This window comes from Protobothrops mucrosquamatus, unplaced genomic scaffold (genome assembly GCF_001527695.2).
Source record: "Protobothrops mucrosquamatus isolate PMUCROS unplaced genomic scaffold, P.Mucros_1.0 scaffold1151, whole genome shotgun sequence".
NCBI classification, from domain to species: Eukaryota; Metazoa; Chordata; class Lepidosauria; order Squamata; family Viperidae; genus Protobothrops; species Protobothrops mucrosquamatus.
The window spans coordinates 76,827-91,201 of record NW_015387366.1 but is presented as its reverse complement, the minus strand read 5'-3'; the positions used below and the strand labels follow the sequence as shown (position 1 = coordinate 91,201).

At 39.1% G+C, this 14,375-nt stretch overlaps 1 protein-coding gene and 1 long non-coding RNA gene across 2 annotated transcripts in view; one reads left to right on the top strand and one right to left on the bottom strand.

Moving 5' to 3' along the window:
* The window catches only part of ERMP1 (endoplasmic reticulum metallopeptidase 1), a 30,802-nt gene that overhangs the window by 10,955 nt on the left and 5,472 nt on the right, over window positions 1-14,375 (bottom strand). Inside the window, exons 2-9 of the mRNA XM_029284971.1 lie at window positions 12,316-12,617; window positions 11,182-11,309; window positions 10,325-10,430; window positions 7,780-7,926; window positions 6,696-6,788; window positions 5,939-6,151; window positions 2,296-2,516; window positions 1,453-1,627 (exon numbers count right to left, since the gene is read on the bottom strand). Of these exons, the coding sequence (XP_029140804.1) occupies window positions 1,453-1,627; window positions 2,296-2,516; window positions 5,939-6,151; window positions 6,696-6,788; window positions 7,780-7,926; window positions 10,325-10,430; window positions 11,182-11,309; window positions 12,316-12,617 (1,385 nt within the window). The remainder of the gene's footprint in view (window positions 1-1,452; window positions 1,628-2,295; window positions 2,517-5,938; window positions 6,152-6,695; window positions 6,789-7,779; window positions 7,927-10,324; window positions 10,431-11,181; window positions 11,310-12,315; window positions 12,618-14,375) is intronic.
* On the top strand, window positions 1,520-5,979 carry LOC114922869. The gene is made up of 3 exons (XR_003810510.1): window positions 1,520-1,543; window positions 3,510-3,658; window positions 5,958-5,979. It is a non-coding gene; the product is annotated as an uncharacterized LOC114922869 (long non-coding RNA).

The window sequence follows — 14,375 nt, the reverse complement described above, 5'->3', positions numbered from 1 at the left end:
CAGGGAAACTGGAACAAACATTGAGAGCCACATCGGAGTCTCAACAACAGCAAAATGCAAGTAAATTGGGGAAGATACGTATTATTTATAACATCACTCAATAAATAATGTGCAGTGAATGCGTTTGTTTTTGATTCCGGTTAAAAACCAAGTTAGAGGGGCTATATCCGTGGTGTTTAGTATAGGTTGGCTACTTCATGTGCACATTTTTTAATTTGACAATTTTACTTTTGCTTTTTTCTTTCCAACTTCCTGTTTCTTCTCCCTACACAGAAGGTTGCCAAAAAAAAGGCATAGACTGTTCTTGTCAGACATGTGAACTACATGAAATGAAATTAGATCAGGGACTGCATTTGGCTTGGTGGTCTCATGCCTTACATCAAGCATAAAGTCCCTAGTACCTCCTTATGGCCTTATTGCCAAAACTGTTTTGCCATTTTAGAGTTTTACAGGGACTCAATGTGACAATGAATGTTATAAACCTTGTTTAAAATTTATAGCATCTTAAGTATCTTATAGTATCTTATTTAAATAAAACTGCCAAAATTGGACTAATAATTCCCATGGGAAAGGTTGGGAAATTTTAGGAACAAAATAGATGCTATAAGCCAGTGGTGGTGAACCTTTTAGAGACCGAGTGCCCAAACTGCAACCCAAAGCCCACTTATGTATCGCTGGGTGCAAGGTGGGCGTGGCCCACTGGGTGGGCGTGCCTGTGGTGGTCAGACTGGATGGGTGTGGCCAAGGTAGGCGTGGTCACCTTGATGTTGCTCGTGGGGAGGGACGCCTGTGGGGGCCGGGCAGGGTTGGGGGAGATCCAGGGGGTCTCTGGCAGGTGGGGCAGTGGACAACAGGCTCATCCTGCGGGGTGAGGCGAGGCAAGGTGAGGCAGGGTGGGGATGCCATTGTTGCAAGGCAAGGCAGGGATCAGGACGGCTGCTGCCTGACACCATCAGCCCCCGCACACAGAGGCCAGTGAGCGCATGGGGGCCGACAGTGTCCGTCAGCAGCCACAGCCTGCCAGCCCCTCGACCGGCACACTCTGGGGCTCCGCAGCCCGCCATCAGCAGTTCAGAGAAGCCGCCTCTGAACTGGACGGCCAGCCAACAGCTGAGGTGATGCAGTGGGTCGTGCCTGGGAAAAGAAGAGCATGCGAGGCCAGGAGGGATGCATCTGGCCATATTGGACCTCGGCGAGTTAGCGGGGGGCTGGTTGCCATCTCCGGGGCAAGGCACGCGTGCCTACAGAGAGGGCTCTGAGTGCCGCCTCTGGCACGCGTGCCATAGGTTCGCCACCACTGCTATAAGCATTGCAAAAGGGGTTGAAAAAAACCCACACTATAATCACCTTTTACAACATCAGTTCTCAGAGGCTAGAAAAGTATTGGCTTGGCTATAAGCATGCCCACCCCTGCCTTACCAGAACCTATGGAAATAAGTCTTGCTGCCATACCTTTTTCTTTCAGTTCCTTATAGGTCATTAGTTTTGTGAGGAGTGGAAAAGCTACCCACATTGCACAAATAAACGCCGAGCAAATTCCCTGGTAAGTAAGCAGAACCCCTGAAATAGACCAAAGTGCAAGTGGAACATCAAAAAAGAGTTCTCCTAGGAACCGTTCATTTGTGTGCTGGGAAAAGAAAAACAAAATAAAAATGTCAATCCTCTTTGATTTAAATCTGAAGACAATGTATCAGGCATTTTAAGAGCAGAAAATTGCTTCTCAATGCACAATGAATAGAAAGTTCCACTTCCTGTGGAAACAGGAACTGTACCAACCAGGAATTGTCTACTACTTCTAACTACAAACATGAGGGTTGCAAAAGGAAGCCTTTGAAAAAGCAAAGCTGTAGTAAGTATAAAAAGGAATCTAGGAGAACACAGAAGGACGGCTTTCCAAAATTTTATCACACTTTTGAACAAGTGTGGATGCACTAGACGTTTAAAACAGCTACTTTGGGTTTTCAGTTATTAAGAAAGGGTCAGCTTCATCCTGTCAAAGATCACACTTTTATTCCTGGATTCTGATAGCCCAATTTTGAGAAGGTCAAAGGGCAATCAAAATGATCTGGGATTCACATATAGCCTGAGAACTGCCTACTGTGTTATAATTAAGTTCACTTGGAAATCTTGCCTCGCTAAGGAATTTAGAGGAAACATCAAAACATTTAATTAACCAGGACTGCATAAGAGAAGTTGGGATAGACTTCTGCCTAGAGAAGAGTTTTACTGAGCTAGGCAGTCTGACTCATCTAGTAGAGTCTAAATTGCTAAATTCAATCATGTAATAGTACTTACTTTATAATAAAATTTCTTGGCTAATGTATGCACAAAAATCAGTGTAGCCAGAGCTGCAGATCCATAGAGAAAATAGGAGACATAGTAGTGGGTATACCAGCAAAGAGATTGTCCAATAAAAGAAATAAACAGTGCCACAAGAAGGATGCCAGTTAAGGTAATAAAGAAACTAAGTACTGTAAAGCCAAAAGCAATGGCAAATTCCTTCATATAATTAATTGCTGAAAGAAAAGAAAAAAGATATTAAAATCAGAGACATACCGTATTACTTCTTTTAGGAGGACTAAAGTAATAAGACGTGGTTCTTGGTAAAATAAAAATGGCAACAAAAACCACAAAGCTTTTTCCTTTTAGGACTGAGTTGCAAATTATTGCTCTACTTATTTTACCTTTTTATATTCTAGTCACAGCATTTCTGAATGGACTTAATTGCAATACGGCAAGGCTTTTACTCTTTTATGGAAGAGACTGTTTACATACAGTATATAGCAGGTTATGTCTTATCAAAATCAGTAGAAAACTTGCTTGGTCCCTTGGCCCTCAACTCAGTATTTTTCACTTACTCTCTTAAGATGCGTTTCCACTGATTACCACTTTTTCTAGACAAAGATGCATTTCATATGTCATCAGAAACACCATATCATGGTTATCAAAGGAGAAAGGCAATAATCATAACCAGCCAACATCTATATATTACTGATTTAGGGAAGCTGTGTCCCCGACTGTGGACACAAACAGAAGTCCTACACTCCTGTGTAGGATCTGCAGACTAACAAACTGAACTTCTATGCACGTACCACTAGTCAGCCTGTTTCAGAAACTCAGGCAATCCTCACTTCACTCATATTCATGCTAAATAACTGACTGAGAAAATGCATAAAGACTTAGTTGATGCAAGGAACACATTATCAAAGATTACATTTCTCGGTTTCTTTTCCTGGGTTTCTAAACATTGTTTTTAACTTTTATATAGCTTTTGTTTTCTATAGTCCGTAGTTTAAAGTTTTGAAGTAGCTTCTTTTGTTGACTTCTTCCAGTGGAGGTACAGAAACAGAAAACAAAATTATAAATCTCTGGGTGTAATGAAAGAAAGTACGGTTTGAAGGAATAAGGTTTGAAGAGGGATTGTGAACACCTCTCAGGATCCTCTGTCTAGTTTTTGCACCAAAACCACGGCTTCCCTACCAACACCCGGTTCCCTCTGTCTTTTCCAGGGTCTTGGATGAAGCTATCACCCACAACCAGCTGGATCCTTCACAGCATTTCGTGGGTGGACCTCATGCCTTTGGATCTTAACCTTCTGACTTCCAGGGATTACTCCTGGATTGTTCTTCTCTTCTCTCCAAATATGAACCAACACTTGGTGTGTATGTGTGTGTGTATGGGGGGGGGGGTTCACCTAAGCTGCTTGAAGAGGTTGCTGGCATGCCAACCAGCAATCTCTTAAGTGATTAGCACGCCCATTCCCAACATGATATCATGCGGAAGACCCTTGACCAACCTAACATGGCAGTGATTTTCAGGCCCAAACCTCCAGTCCTAGAATGGGGATTTTCCTTGTGTTCCCAATGATAGTTTGGGCTGTTGAGCCAGCATAGAAGTGTTCTTCAACATGGCCAGGAACTAGGCAGTTCTTTGAGGTCTTACCTAACTAGATGTTTGCACCTTGTTGTTAAGGCATGCTTTGCCTCCATGACCAGCTTTTCCACATATAATGAGAACTGCCTTGCTTAAAGCCCCTTTGTCTCCCTTACAGTTAGGGGGTTAGAGTCTCATGAAATTCTTGCTTTGAGGTCCTAGAACTTCTGCCTCTAAGCTTGACTTAAAAGTGCTATAGAATGGCCAACGTCACAGCACCATAATCTTCATCTTAAAATACTGCTAATTGTAAAAGTTAATCTAGCCATCCACCACAACCCTGTTAAGTACTGGTAATTGTCAAATACACAGCTAATCTAGCCATCTGGTTTTTTTTATTTCTAGCCCTGTGTTTTTGCAATCCATTTAAACATAGCGAGATAGTCCTATAGATCTTCCTCCACCCCTTCCTAATTAATTACACTGGCACAGATATAGCTTCAGCTCACACATTCTCCTCAGATACCTCCTCCCTTTCCAACATTTTTCCAAACAGTCCACCTCTCTTTTTCAGTTTCTGCACAAGCTACTTAAAAATTATGTCTTGGGACTTCTGGTTTGACGCCGGTGCTGCCAGGGCCGCTGGAAGGTGAGCTCCACCTTCCATGTCCGATTTTGCACCTCTGAGGGACCCTGGAAAGGGTCGAAAGTTGCCCTGTAGGGGCAACAAGCAAGGAGGGGACCCCCGCTTGATCGTGGGAGGGCAGTAGCCCTTCCGCTCGATCCTTTTCACCCATTGTACCACTTTGTGTATATGGTAACATCTGAGTATCACCAGTCACCTAGCAAGGTGTCAAAAACTTGATGACCCCCCAAAAAAGGAAAAAAGTGATAAAATAACAGGTAGTCCTCGACTTACAACAGTTCGCTTAGTGACTGTTCGAAGTTACAATGGCACTGAAAAAAGTGCCCCCCAAGCCACAGCCGAGCAAGATACCTGCCTGCCCGCCCAGCGGCACTCTTCCTCCTGTCCAAGGTTTTCATTGTTGTGAGCATTTCTGTTGAGGATTGGCAGCAGGGGTGGGGTGGGGTCTGCTGGGTGATTGCAGCAGGTTTTGATCACTTCACATGACCCTGGGACACTGTGACCGTCATAAATATGAATCAGTTGCCAAGCATCTGAATGTAAATCACAAGACCCTGGAGATGCTGCAACATTCCAGCTGATCGGCGCTTCTGGGCTCAGCAGAAGTGCCAGGATCAGTGCTGTTTTCCAGCTGATTGGTGCTTCTTCAGGGCTCAGCAGAAGCACCAGGATCAGCGCTGAGCTCCAGCTGGAGCCTGGCGCTGATCCTGGCGTTTCCGCTGAGCCCTGACAGCCCTGCAGCTACAGCCATCTCTTGCTCAGGTTTGCGCAGTGCTGCCACCGGTTCAGCTCATTCCCCTCCCCCGCTATTTTTCTAGGATGGTTGCGTACCACCTGCCAGGTGCCAATGTACCACAGGTGGTACCCGTACCACTGGTTGAAAACCCCTGTTCTAGAGAAGCAATCCTGAATTGTTGTTCTCCTCTCCCCGAACAGCAACCAACACTTGTCCTTCAGTTCTTAGATTTACTCTCCAACTTCTCTCCATCCTTTTCTCTCCAGCATCTCTGGTTGCTCCAGTTACTCTTTTTTTCTTTCTCTCCATTCCTTCTCTCATTCTCTGTCTCCAATTTTTGGTTAAACTGGCAGCATGTACCATAGCAATTGAAGAGTTCCTAGTAGCCAGGTCAGGTCATCAGCCTTGTGACAGCAGAGTTACCATTCAGGGCCAAAGATAAGCTTTATTTTTTCTCTTTTTCCTCTCTCCAACGTCTGGCTCACATCTGCAAAGCAGTGGCTTTGTCAGGCTCCAAAATCCATATGCCACAGTATGCTAACAAGGTTTAATTAGTTTTCATTTACTTTTAACTCCTGCTTCTAATGTATTCTTTTTCTATATTTTATATAAGGTTGCTTACCCTTAAACAGAACACTATTTCTGAGTATGTCTGTGTGGGACAGAACATGAAATGAACTTACCTTTTTTTCTTGGCTGTAGAACTTTTTTGCTGATATAAAGCATGGCAACTGACGCAATGACACAATTCATAATGGCACCAACACGAGCTGGGTAAGCCAAAATAAACATGCCAAGAACATCAAAGAAGATAACATTTCCATGTCGATACTCCTGAGATTTGGTTAATATATCCAATTTTGCTAAGTATTTTAGCACAGCTAAGATATTGTCACCTTGGGGAGAAAAACAGTATATATTAAGGATTTGTCTTTTCTTAAGTAAATCAGCACATCATTTCATTAATACTATATCATGAAACAATTGGAATTTGAAATTATTTACTTCTTGAAACAAAAATTGAAAGGGAAACAGTAAATAGGCTGGACAATATTCAATATACTGAAGGCCGGAGTTTTTAAAACATAGCTACAAAACCTTAATATAAATAAATAATTCAGTGAACTCTAAGGTCAATAACGATAAAGAAGCAAGTAAGATGTAACCATGGAAAAATTCAAGGAAAAGAGTATAAAAGCTAAGCTATGATATCTAAATTGTCTTTAGTCATTAAAATCAATTAACTTTACTCAAACTCCTTAATATAGGAGAAGCAAAATTAATTTACCTAGTTATATTTATCCATGAACTTTTTATTTTCAAAGCGTTATCTTTAGGATGCTGAGATTTTGGGCCTATTAATTTCAATTTTCATTATTAACCAACACAGGGAACAATAATTTAATCTTAACTTGCCAGTGAAAGTCATGAGAAACTAACCTGCTCGCTGAATAGAATCTGTCAAAATTCGATCCACCGTGTCATATTTTGTATGATAGATGTAACCATTTTCAATGAAAGCCAGGTCTATTCCTGTCAGTATAATTAAATTAAATCATAATGTTATTTAATATAACTTTACAAAGTATTCCTAATTAAATTAATATATTGACAAGGAATGTTAAATTAACTATGAACTGTCCTACTAAACACTCATATTTCGATATTTGCTTACAGCTTCATAATTTTGATTGTGTGCTTATTATTTATGCTTTTTTTCTTGCTGTCTCACATGGTGGCTTCAGAAAATGTTTCAGAAAAATATTAATAAACAATTTCTATATTATTCTGGTTGATAAAGGTGACGGCGCAGAATGTAGTACTGCAGGCAAACTCTGCCCACAGCCTGGAGTTCAATTCTGACGGAGCTGAAGGTTGACTTAGCCTTTCATCCTTCCGAGGATGGTAAATGTGGACCCAGATTGTTGGGGGCAATATACAGTTTACACTGTAAACCGTTCAGAGAATACTATAGACCGATGGTATATAGGTCTAAGTGCTATTGCTATTGCTAAACCAGCATTAACTCAGAATGCATTGGCCCAGCCATAATGGGGAAAAAGGGATGTTCTCCTTGTCCAACCAACCACTCTTAACAAAACCATTGTCTTTATAATCTCACTTTCACTATGTTACTACTTCTGGACATATGGATTGCATTGATACTTTGATTTGTATAAACCTACATAAAGATGTTGCACTTCATACATTTTGGGGCTTACTATTGCAGCCTCCAGTACTGAAATAAATGTAACCTTATTTTTACTAAAGAGTGATCTGGTCTCTGTCATTAAACAAATCATAAAGGAGAAATTTCTCCCATATAGGACTGTGTCGGAGTTTCTTGTCTTTGGTTCAGAAAATCTGCAATGTGCACATCAACATTAGGCACATAGAGTATTGGACAGCTTTGTATCACAAGCTTTTCCTTGCTTTTATTGGCTTGACAATCCTCCTACCTACTTTCCATTGTCCTTCCAAGTATAGGCCCAAAAGCTGATCCTACTAAGCCTATCTAACACACCTGGAACATTGCCAAAATCTCTGTAAATACGGAAATCTGTGTCTGCAGGGATGATACCACTCTGAAACACCTCTTGAGCCACGATACAACCAAAAGGGTGCTTAGCAGCAGAGATATATGCTTGTACCAGCCAAGGGTTTTCAGGTCCTGCAAGAATTAAGAGAACAATTGTAAAATTGTGAACAATTTTAATTTAGTGTTGTATACTTTAATTTGTGCTTTGCCATAACCAAAATACATGGCTTTCACTCTAAATATGATTATGAAATTTTAAATTTCCTTTTTCCCATTCCCTTAAGAGGACACATCTGAGAATAGCTTTTCAGAGGACACACTCTACCGTGACCCAAATGTAGTAAAAAAAAATGCTAATGCCACAGCTCAGTGGCTAAAGTCAAAGATGTTTTAGAAATTGGCTCAAGTTATTTGTCAACTGACCACAAGATTTCAAGATGGAGTTGTATGACTGGTGGTCAGCAAATCTGATTCAGGAGGAACTGTATCTTTTACCTGTATAACTAAGATTAACAAAGTTTAAGAATGTCAGCTGCTCACAAGAAAAGTTAAACTCATCTATGTTGTTTATAAATGTTATCATCTTGGGCCGTTTATAAAATTTTGTATGATCTCAAATCACAATATGAATCAATCCTTAGGGAGAAGAAGCTGAAGGCTGTGAAAGATGCATGGCATCAATGCATCCTTTCTGTCAAGAAAAGGAATTCTTCTTGGTTTTGATGAATTTCTGCTCAGGGCCAATCAGGACTCAGTTCAAGCTCGAGAACCATATTATGAAACTTTGTATACTATCTCTAATTACAGTAGAGAAGATGCCTAAGACTGGGGTAACCATAAAATTTCCTATTTACAAAAAATGATGAGAAAAACCTTACTAATTACAAACTTACCACCTTATTACATACCCGGACAAATTATATGCAAAGAACGTAATAAACTCCAAGCTTGGATGGAATCCAAGGAAATTATAGAGGACAAATAAGTTGGCTTTAGAGATCGCCAGTCAAGTGTACACCGTATTTTGATATTACCCAATTTTATCCAGAAATCATTTATATAATCAACCTTATATGTGGTATTTTTGGACTTTCTATTTGCCTTTGACTCTACAATTTGAAAGATTCTGTGGGATAAACTCAGGAATACCAACATGAGTCAGTGTCTTCTTTGTGTGATCAAAAATTCATACGCCAACTCCTTCTTCAGAGTTAGATATGATAACCAGGGGCTGATTTCAGAAGTGATATTCATACAAAGGTGTCAGGGATATATTTTGGTCCCTATCTTGCTAATTATTCTTTAACTCTGTAACCGAGACAGTGACTAATACAGATTGTTACACTCCCAACGTAAGACTCCAATAGTCCTATATGGAGATGATGTGGGCCTTATCTCCTGATCACCCATACAACTTAGAATATTAAGCTCTGTAGTTCAGTACTGCACACTGAGTAGGCTGGTCGATAACTTCCAAAAACTGAAAGTTTGCTAAAACTTTTGCATTTGATAAAAGGGCCAAAGTCCAAAAATGAACATAGAGTGGAATCCAACTGAACCCAATTAAATATATAGGAGTGATTTTCTGTCCCACAAGAATTTGGAGGGTTCACCACTATTACATCTCTCAGTTGGCATCAAATCTGCAACAGCCATCAAAATACCTTTTTACTAACAATGAACTAGTACCAGCTGTCTTAAAACTTCTCCAAGTTAAAACTTTGACCCAAGTATGCCACTCATTTAGGTAAGGAAGAATTTTCCTTATATAAATTTCTGTAGCAAGCAACCAAATACTTACTACACCCAGATAGGTTATAAACTGCCTAAAGCTGAGATCAGGATATGGAGGTTGATGTTAAACTGAAGCTAAAGCTTCAGCTCTTTCATGTTTAATCCCATTAATATTGGCAGATCACTTTCCATCAAGCTGGAAGAATGTCACAGAACAAAAATGAATGTCATCTCAATTCTCACCGATTGATATAGCCCTGGGATACCACCATGCCAAACCTATATTTGTGCAGAGACTAAACAGTACTGACTTCCAGATGAAAGTAAACATTTAGCCCTAGAGAAGCAGGCCCTGAGTCTCAAGAGGCTTCTGGAAAGAGGCCATCTCTCTCTCCTCATTTACATTTCTCAGGTGAGGAGAGCTCACACTTTTGACTGTATTTAAACCAATTACCAAATATGCCAACGTATTTTTATAAAGCTATTTATAAATGCAATAGAAATCCACTTTTCATTCCCCTTTATTGCAGTAATCTGTTTTTAAAGGGCCACAATAAAAGCTTTGTGGTAGCAATGGGACAGTCATGTAATTAAGAATAATTTAACATTTAGCCAGGATTTAAAAAAAAAACTATAAATAGTACATCTAACAGCAAGTAATGAATGCAAAGTAAGTGTTTATCAGAAATGAAACTCTTATCATGATCTTCTTCAACTGAAAAGTTGCATCTAAACAAAGCATTGTGATTTTGAAATGAAATTGTCACAAGACTTACCTGAACAGTATTAATCTTACCTGTCTGAAACACAAGTTCTTTCCCTCCTACTCCAGCAGCCTCCAGATTAATAAATGCTTTAATTGATTTAGCCCATGGGTGTTGTGTAATGAAGCCATGGCTAGCCTTGATAAACAGTAGAGACAATGGACAAAATATATATTATATATGTTTGAAATACCGTCTGATTAACAAAGGAAATTCCAGTTCTGGGAAAATGTTTTGTTGCTCTCTTGGCTTTTTTGCTTAATTAGTTCAAAGTTTATTGTGGTACAGACCAGCATCATAAAGCTAATAAATGCATATTAAATGCATTTTTATATACATAATATGAAATGTAAAAAGAATAAATGATATTAACAATTCACTAATAAATGTTAAACAGGTCAACTTTTTCATAGTCCGAGAAGAGAATGTACACATTTGAAAGACTGAGTAATATAAATGATTAATCAGGGCAGGCAATAACAATGACATAAAAAATAAAACAGTTTATGCATTTTCAGGATGATCTTCTTCTTCCACAGGAGCAGCTTGTTAGAATAGTTTTCCTAACTCAAAGAGGCCAGTATAATTTTAAATAAGCACTGTCAACTCCTGGGGAATTGTAGAACAAACTATTATTTTTTTAATTGCAATACAGTGTTTTCATAAAACACTTGCCCACACATGTGCACCTAATCAAGAGTAAGAACTAAACTCAAGTCTCACGCCCAGGTTGGGAAAGGAAAGAAAAAAAAATCTTACTTTTATTCAAGTATCTGTCAAATCCCTCCGTTTTATACACCTTCGTAGCAATGTTAGTTTCATATTAAAGAATAAACTCTGTGCGTTTACTCCTATTAAAGCATTAAGAATCTACTCACTGCTTTCTTACCTGTAAGATACTTTCTTCAGCCCCATTAAACAGGAATATAACAGACTGTTGCAAAGGTTCAGATGATTTTGAAAGTGTGTGCAGTATTTCAAGCATTACAGAACAGCTGATAGCATCATCACTAGCACCTTAAAATAATAAGATATAGAGTACACTAATTTCCTGAGGCTGAAACATAATTATAGATCATTTAAAAAAATCATATTATAGAATACTGTCTTTCAGAAATGGATGAACTATCTCCAAAGTGCCTGGATTGATGGGAAACAGAACATTTCAGAATGTTTATTATTTTCAGAACAGAAAATAATAAAATAATATGGGAATTGATCTGTGGTTATGCACAACAGGTTGACGCTTTTATATACCTTTCCGTACATATCTCCACAAAATATAAACTACTTAATATAAACAAGCTTAAACAAAGTTTTACTATTCGTTATAACAAGAACTGTGTTGCATAACTCAACACAGTGAAATTTACAATTACAAACATTTTGATCATTCAGGAAGAATAATGATAAAAGGAAGAAAATCCATGACTTGCAGAGACTTACAGCATTAATTGTTACTGTGATGGTTTTTTCCCATGTTCTATAGGAGCATTGGGACAATATTCAATAGATTTTGAATTGCCAAGATAAATTCATAAATACTTGCAAAATCTAATCAAATAAATGTTATATCTGTTTTAAGCAATCTAAAATTTATTTAAACAAAATAATATACTGTTCAGACAAACAGTATGCAATTTTAATGTACATGTTGAGAATTAGTTCAACAGAAAAGCTGAAACAGAAGACAAGAACAATTATTTTATATCTCAATTCAATTAGATTGATTTTGAAATAGTTATTGTAGTCAATTATGCTACATTTGTTTAAGAATAGAATATTCCCCAAACAGTGTGTTGTGACTGTCTTTAATGGCTAGAAACACAATGGATTTAAAAATAATTTAATAATTATTAAATTTACATAACATTTTAATTGTAATGAATCAATGAAGAATTACTTCTGAGTACTAAACAAATAAGTTTTGAAGTGCAATTAAACTTTATCTTTTAAACAGAGAAGAAACACCATTTTTCTGTGAAACATAATTTTTCCTGTAAAATATTTTTGATCTATTTACCTTGAGTATTTGGTAAAGAGTCAAAGTGACAATTCAACATCACAGCATGTTTAGCTCCTCTTCTGGGTTCAAGTTTAACAGCAATATTAGTAATATTGTCATAATAACTGGTGAATCCTCCAATAAAGTTAATACTGAAAGTGCCTGTTGGCCTCTGTACATCTACAGAGATTGTATGGGCACGATTGCTTTTAATTTCAATAGCTTTAACTTGTTTCAAGAGGTAGTCAACAGTGAAAATTTCATTTTCTGGACTTCCAACAGTTCTTGGACCAATTGCAGTAATATTTTCTAAATATTTCCTGTGGGACATATAAAATAAAATATTATAAAATATTTCATATCATAATTCCCAGCAAACACTCCATTAAACAATTTAAGTCCCATTATTATAGAAAAAAAATTTTTACCCACTTTTTGCTAACAAGAATAGAACTCTATATTTATTGTGAATAGTAAGTTTTAAAAGACTCAGTTCAAGGTTTAACAAGTTATATCCCATCTAAACTATTTTGGAGTCCTACCAGTATATGCAGGGCTTTTCAACCAGTGGTACGGGTACCACTTGTGGTACATTGGCACCTGGCAGGTGGTACGCGACCATCTTAGAAAAGTGGTAGCAGGGGAAGGGATTGAGCTGAACCGGTGGCAGCACCGCACAAGCCTGAGCGAGAGATGGCTGGAGCTGCAGGGCTGTCAGGGCTCAGTGGAAGCATCAGGATCAGCGCCAGGCTCCAGCTGGAGCTCGGCACTGATCCTGGTGCTTCTGCTGAGCCAAGAAGCGCCAATCAGCTGGAATGTTGCAGCATCTCCAGGGTCTTGTGATTTACATTCAGATGCTTGGCAACTGATTCATATTTATGACGGTCACAGTATCCCAGGGTCTTGTGAAGTGACCAAAACCTGCTGCAACCACCCAGCAGACGGGGGAAATAAAAACCAAACAACCCCCACCCCACCCCCGCTGCCAATCCTCAACAGAAATGCTCACAACAATGAAAACCTCAGACAGGAGGAAGAGCACTGCCGGGTGGGCAGGCAGATGTCTTGCTCGGCTGTGGCTTGGGGGGCACTTTTTTCAGTGCCATTGTAACTTCGAACAGTCACTAAGCGAAATGTTGTAAGTCGAGGACTACCTGTACTTTTATCACTTTTTTCCTTTTTTGGGGGGTCATCAAGTTTTTGACAACTTGCTAGGTGACTGGTGGTACTCGGATGTTGCCATATCCTAAAAGTGGTACAATGGGTGAAAAGGTTGAAAAGCCCTGATATATGGCACCAGTTGAAAATCACGGACTTAACACACAGCAATCTATAAATATGGGTGAAATGTACAGCTCTTATAAGTTCTGAGTCAGGCATCAAATTCATTGTTATGTACTATAAAATAATTCTAATAATTTTTTTTCATGCTTTGCAGGTCATGAGGTTCATATGTAACATTCTACTAACTACAAGAAAAAATGTACAAGACTTTAGCCCTACAAGGTACTGTTCATACGCTTATATCTGACCTGCTGATTTCTGTACTTCAGATTTATAAATAAGAATGAAGTCACAATACTGAGTAAACCTACATACTTTTGTGCTGTGTTATCATAAAAGACTATCACATTTCCTTCAATATACACTGTATTACACATGTGGAGTTATTCATTAGACAGCATCGCTAGGGTCCACTGCCTTAGAAGAGTGAGGAAAATCCTCAGGGATGACTCACACCCTGGTCAGCACTTCTTTATTCTCCTACCATCGGGCAGGAGATATAGAAGCATAGCCAGATGCACCAACAGGCTGAAGAACAGTTTCTACCCATGGGCTGTCAGACTCCTGAATGGGAAATAACTCCATGTATGATAGACTTGCGGGGCCGGCGTGTTGTGCAATAAGTTCACGTAGTGCAATGGTTCTCAACCTTTTTAATGCCGTGACCCCAACCGGTCGTAAGTCGACTAAACCGGTCGTAAGTCGAGGACTAAACCAGTCGTAAGTCGAGGACTACCCAACCGGTCGTAAGTCGAGGACTTTCCCTGCCCAGGAGCGCCGCACATGCGTGGTTC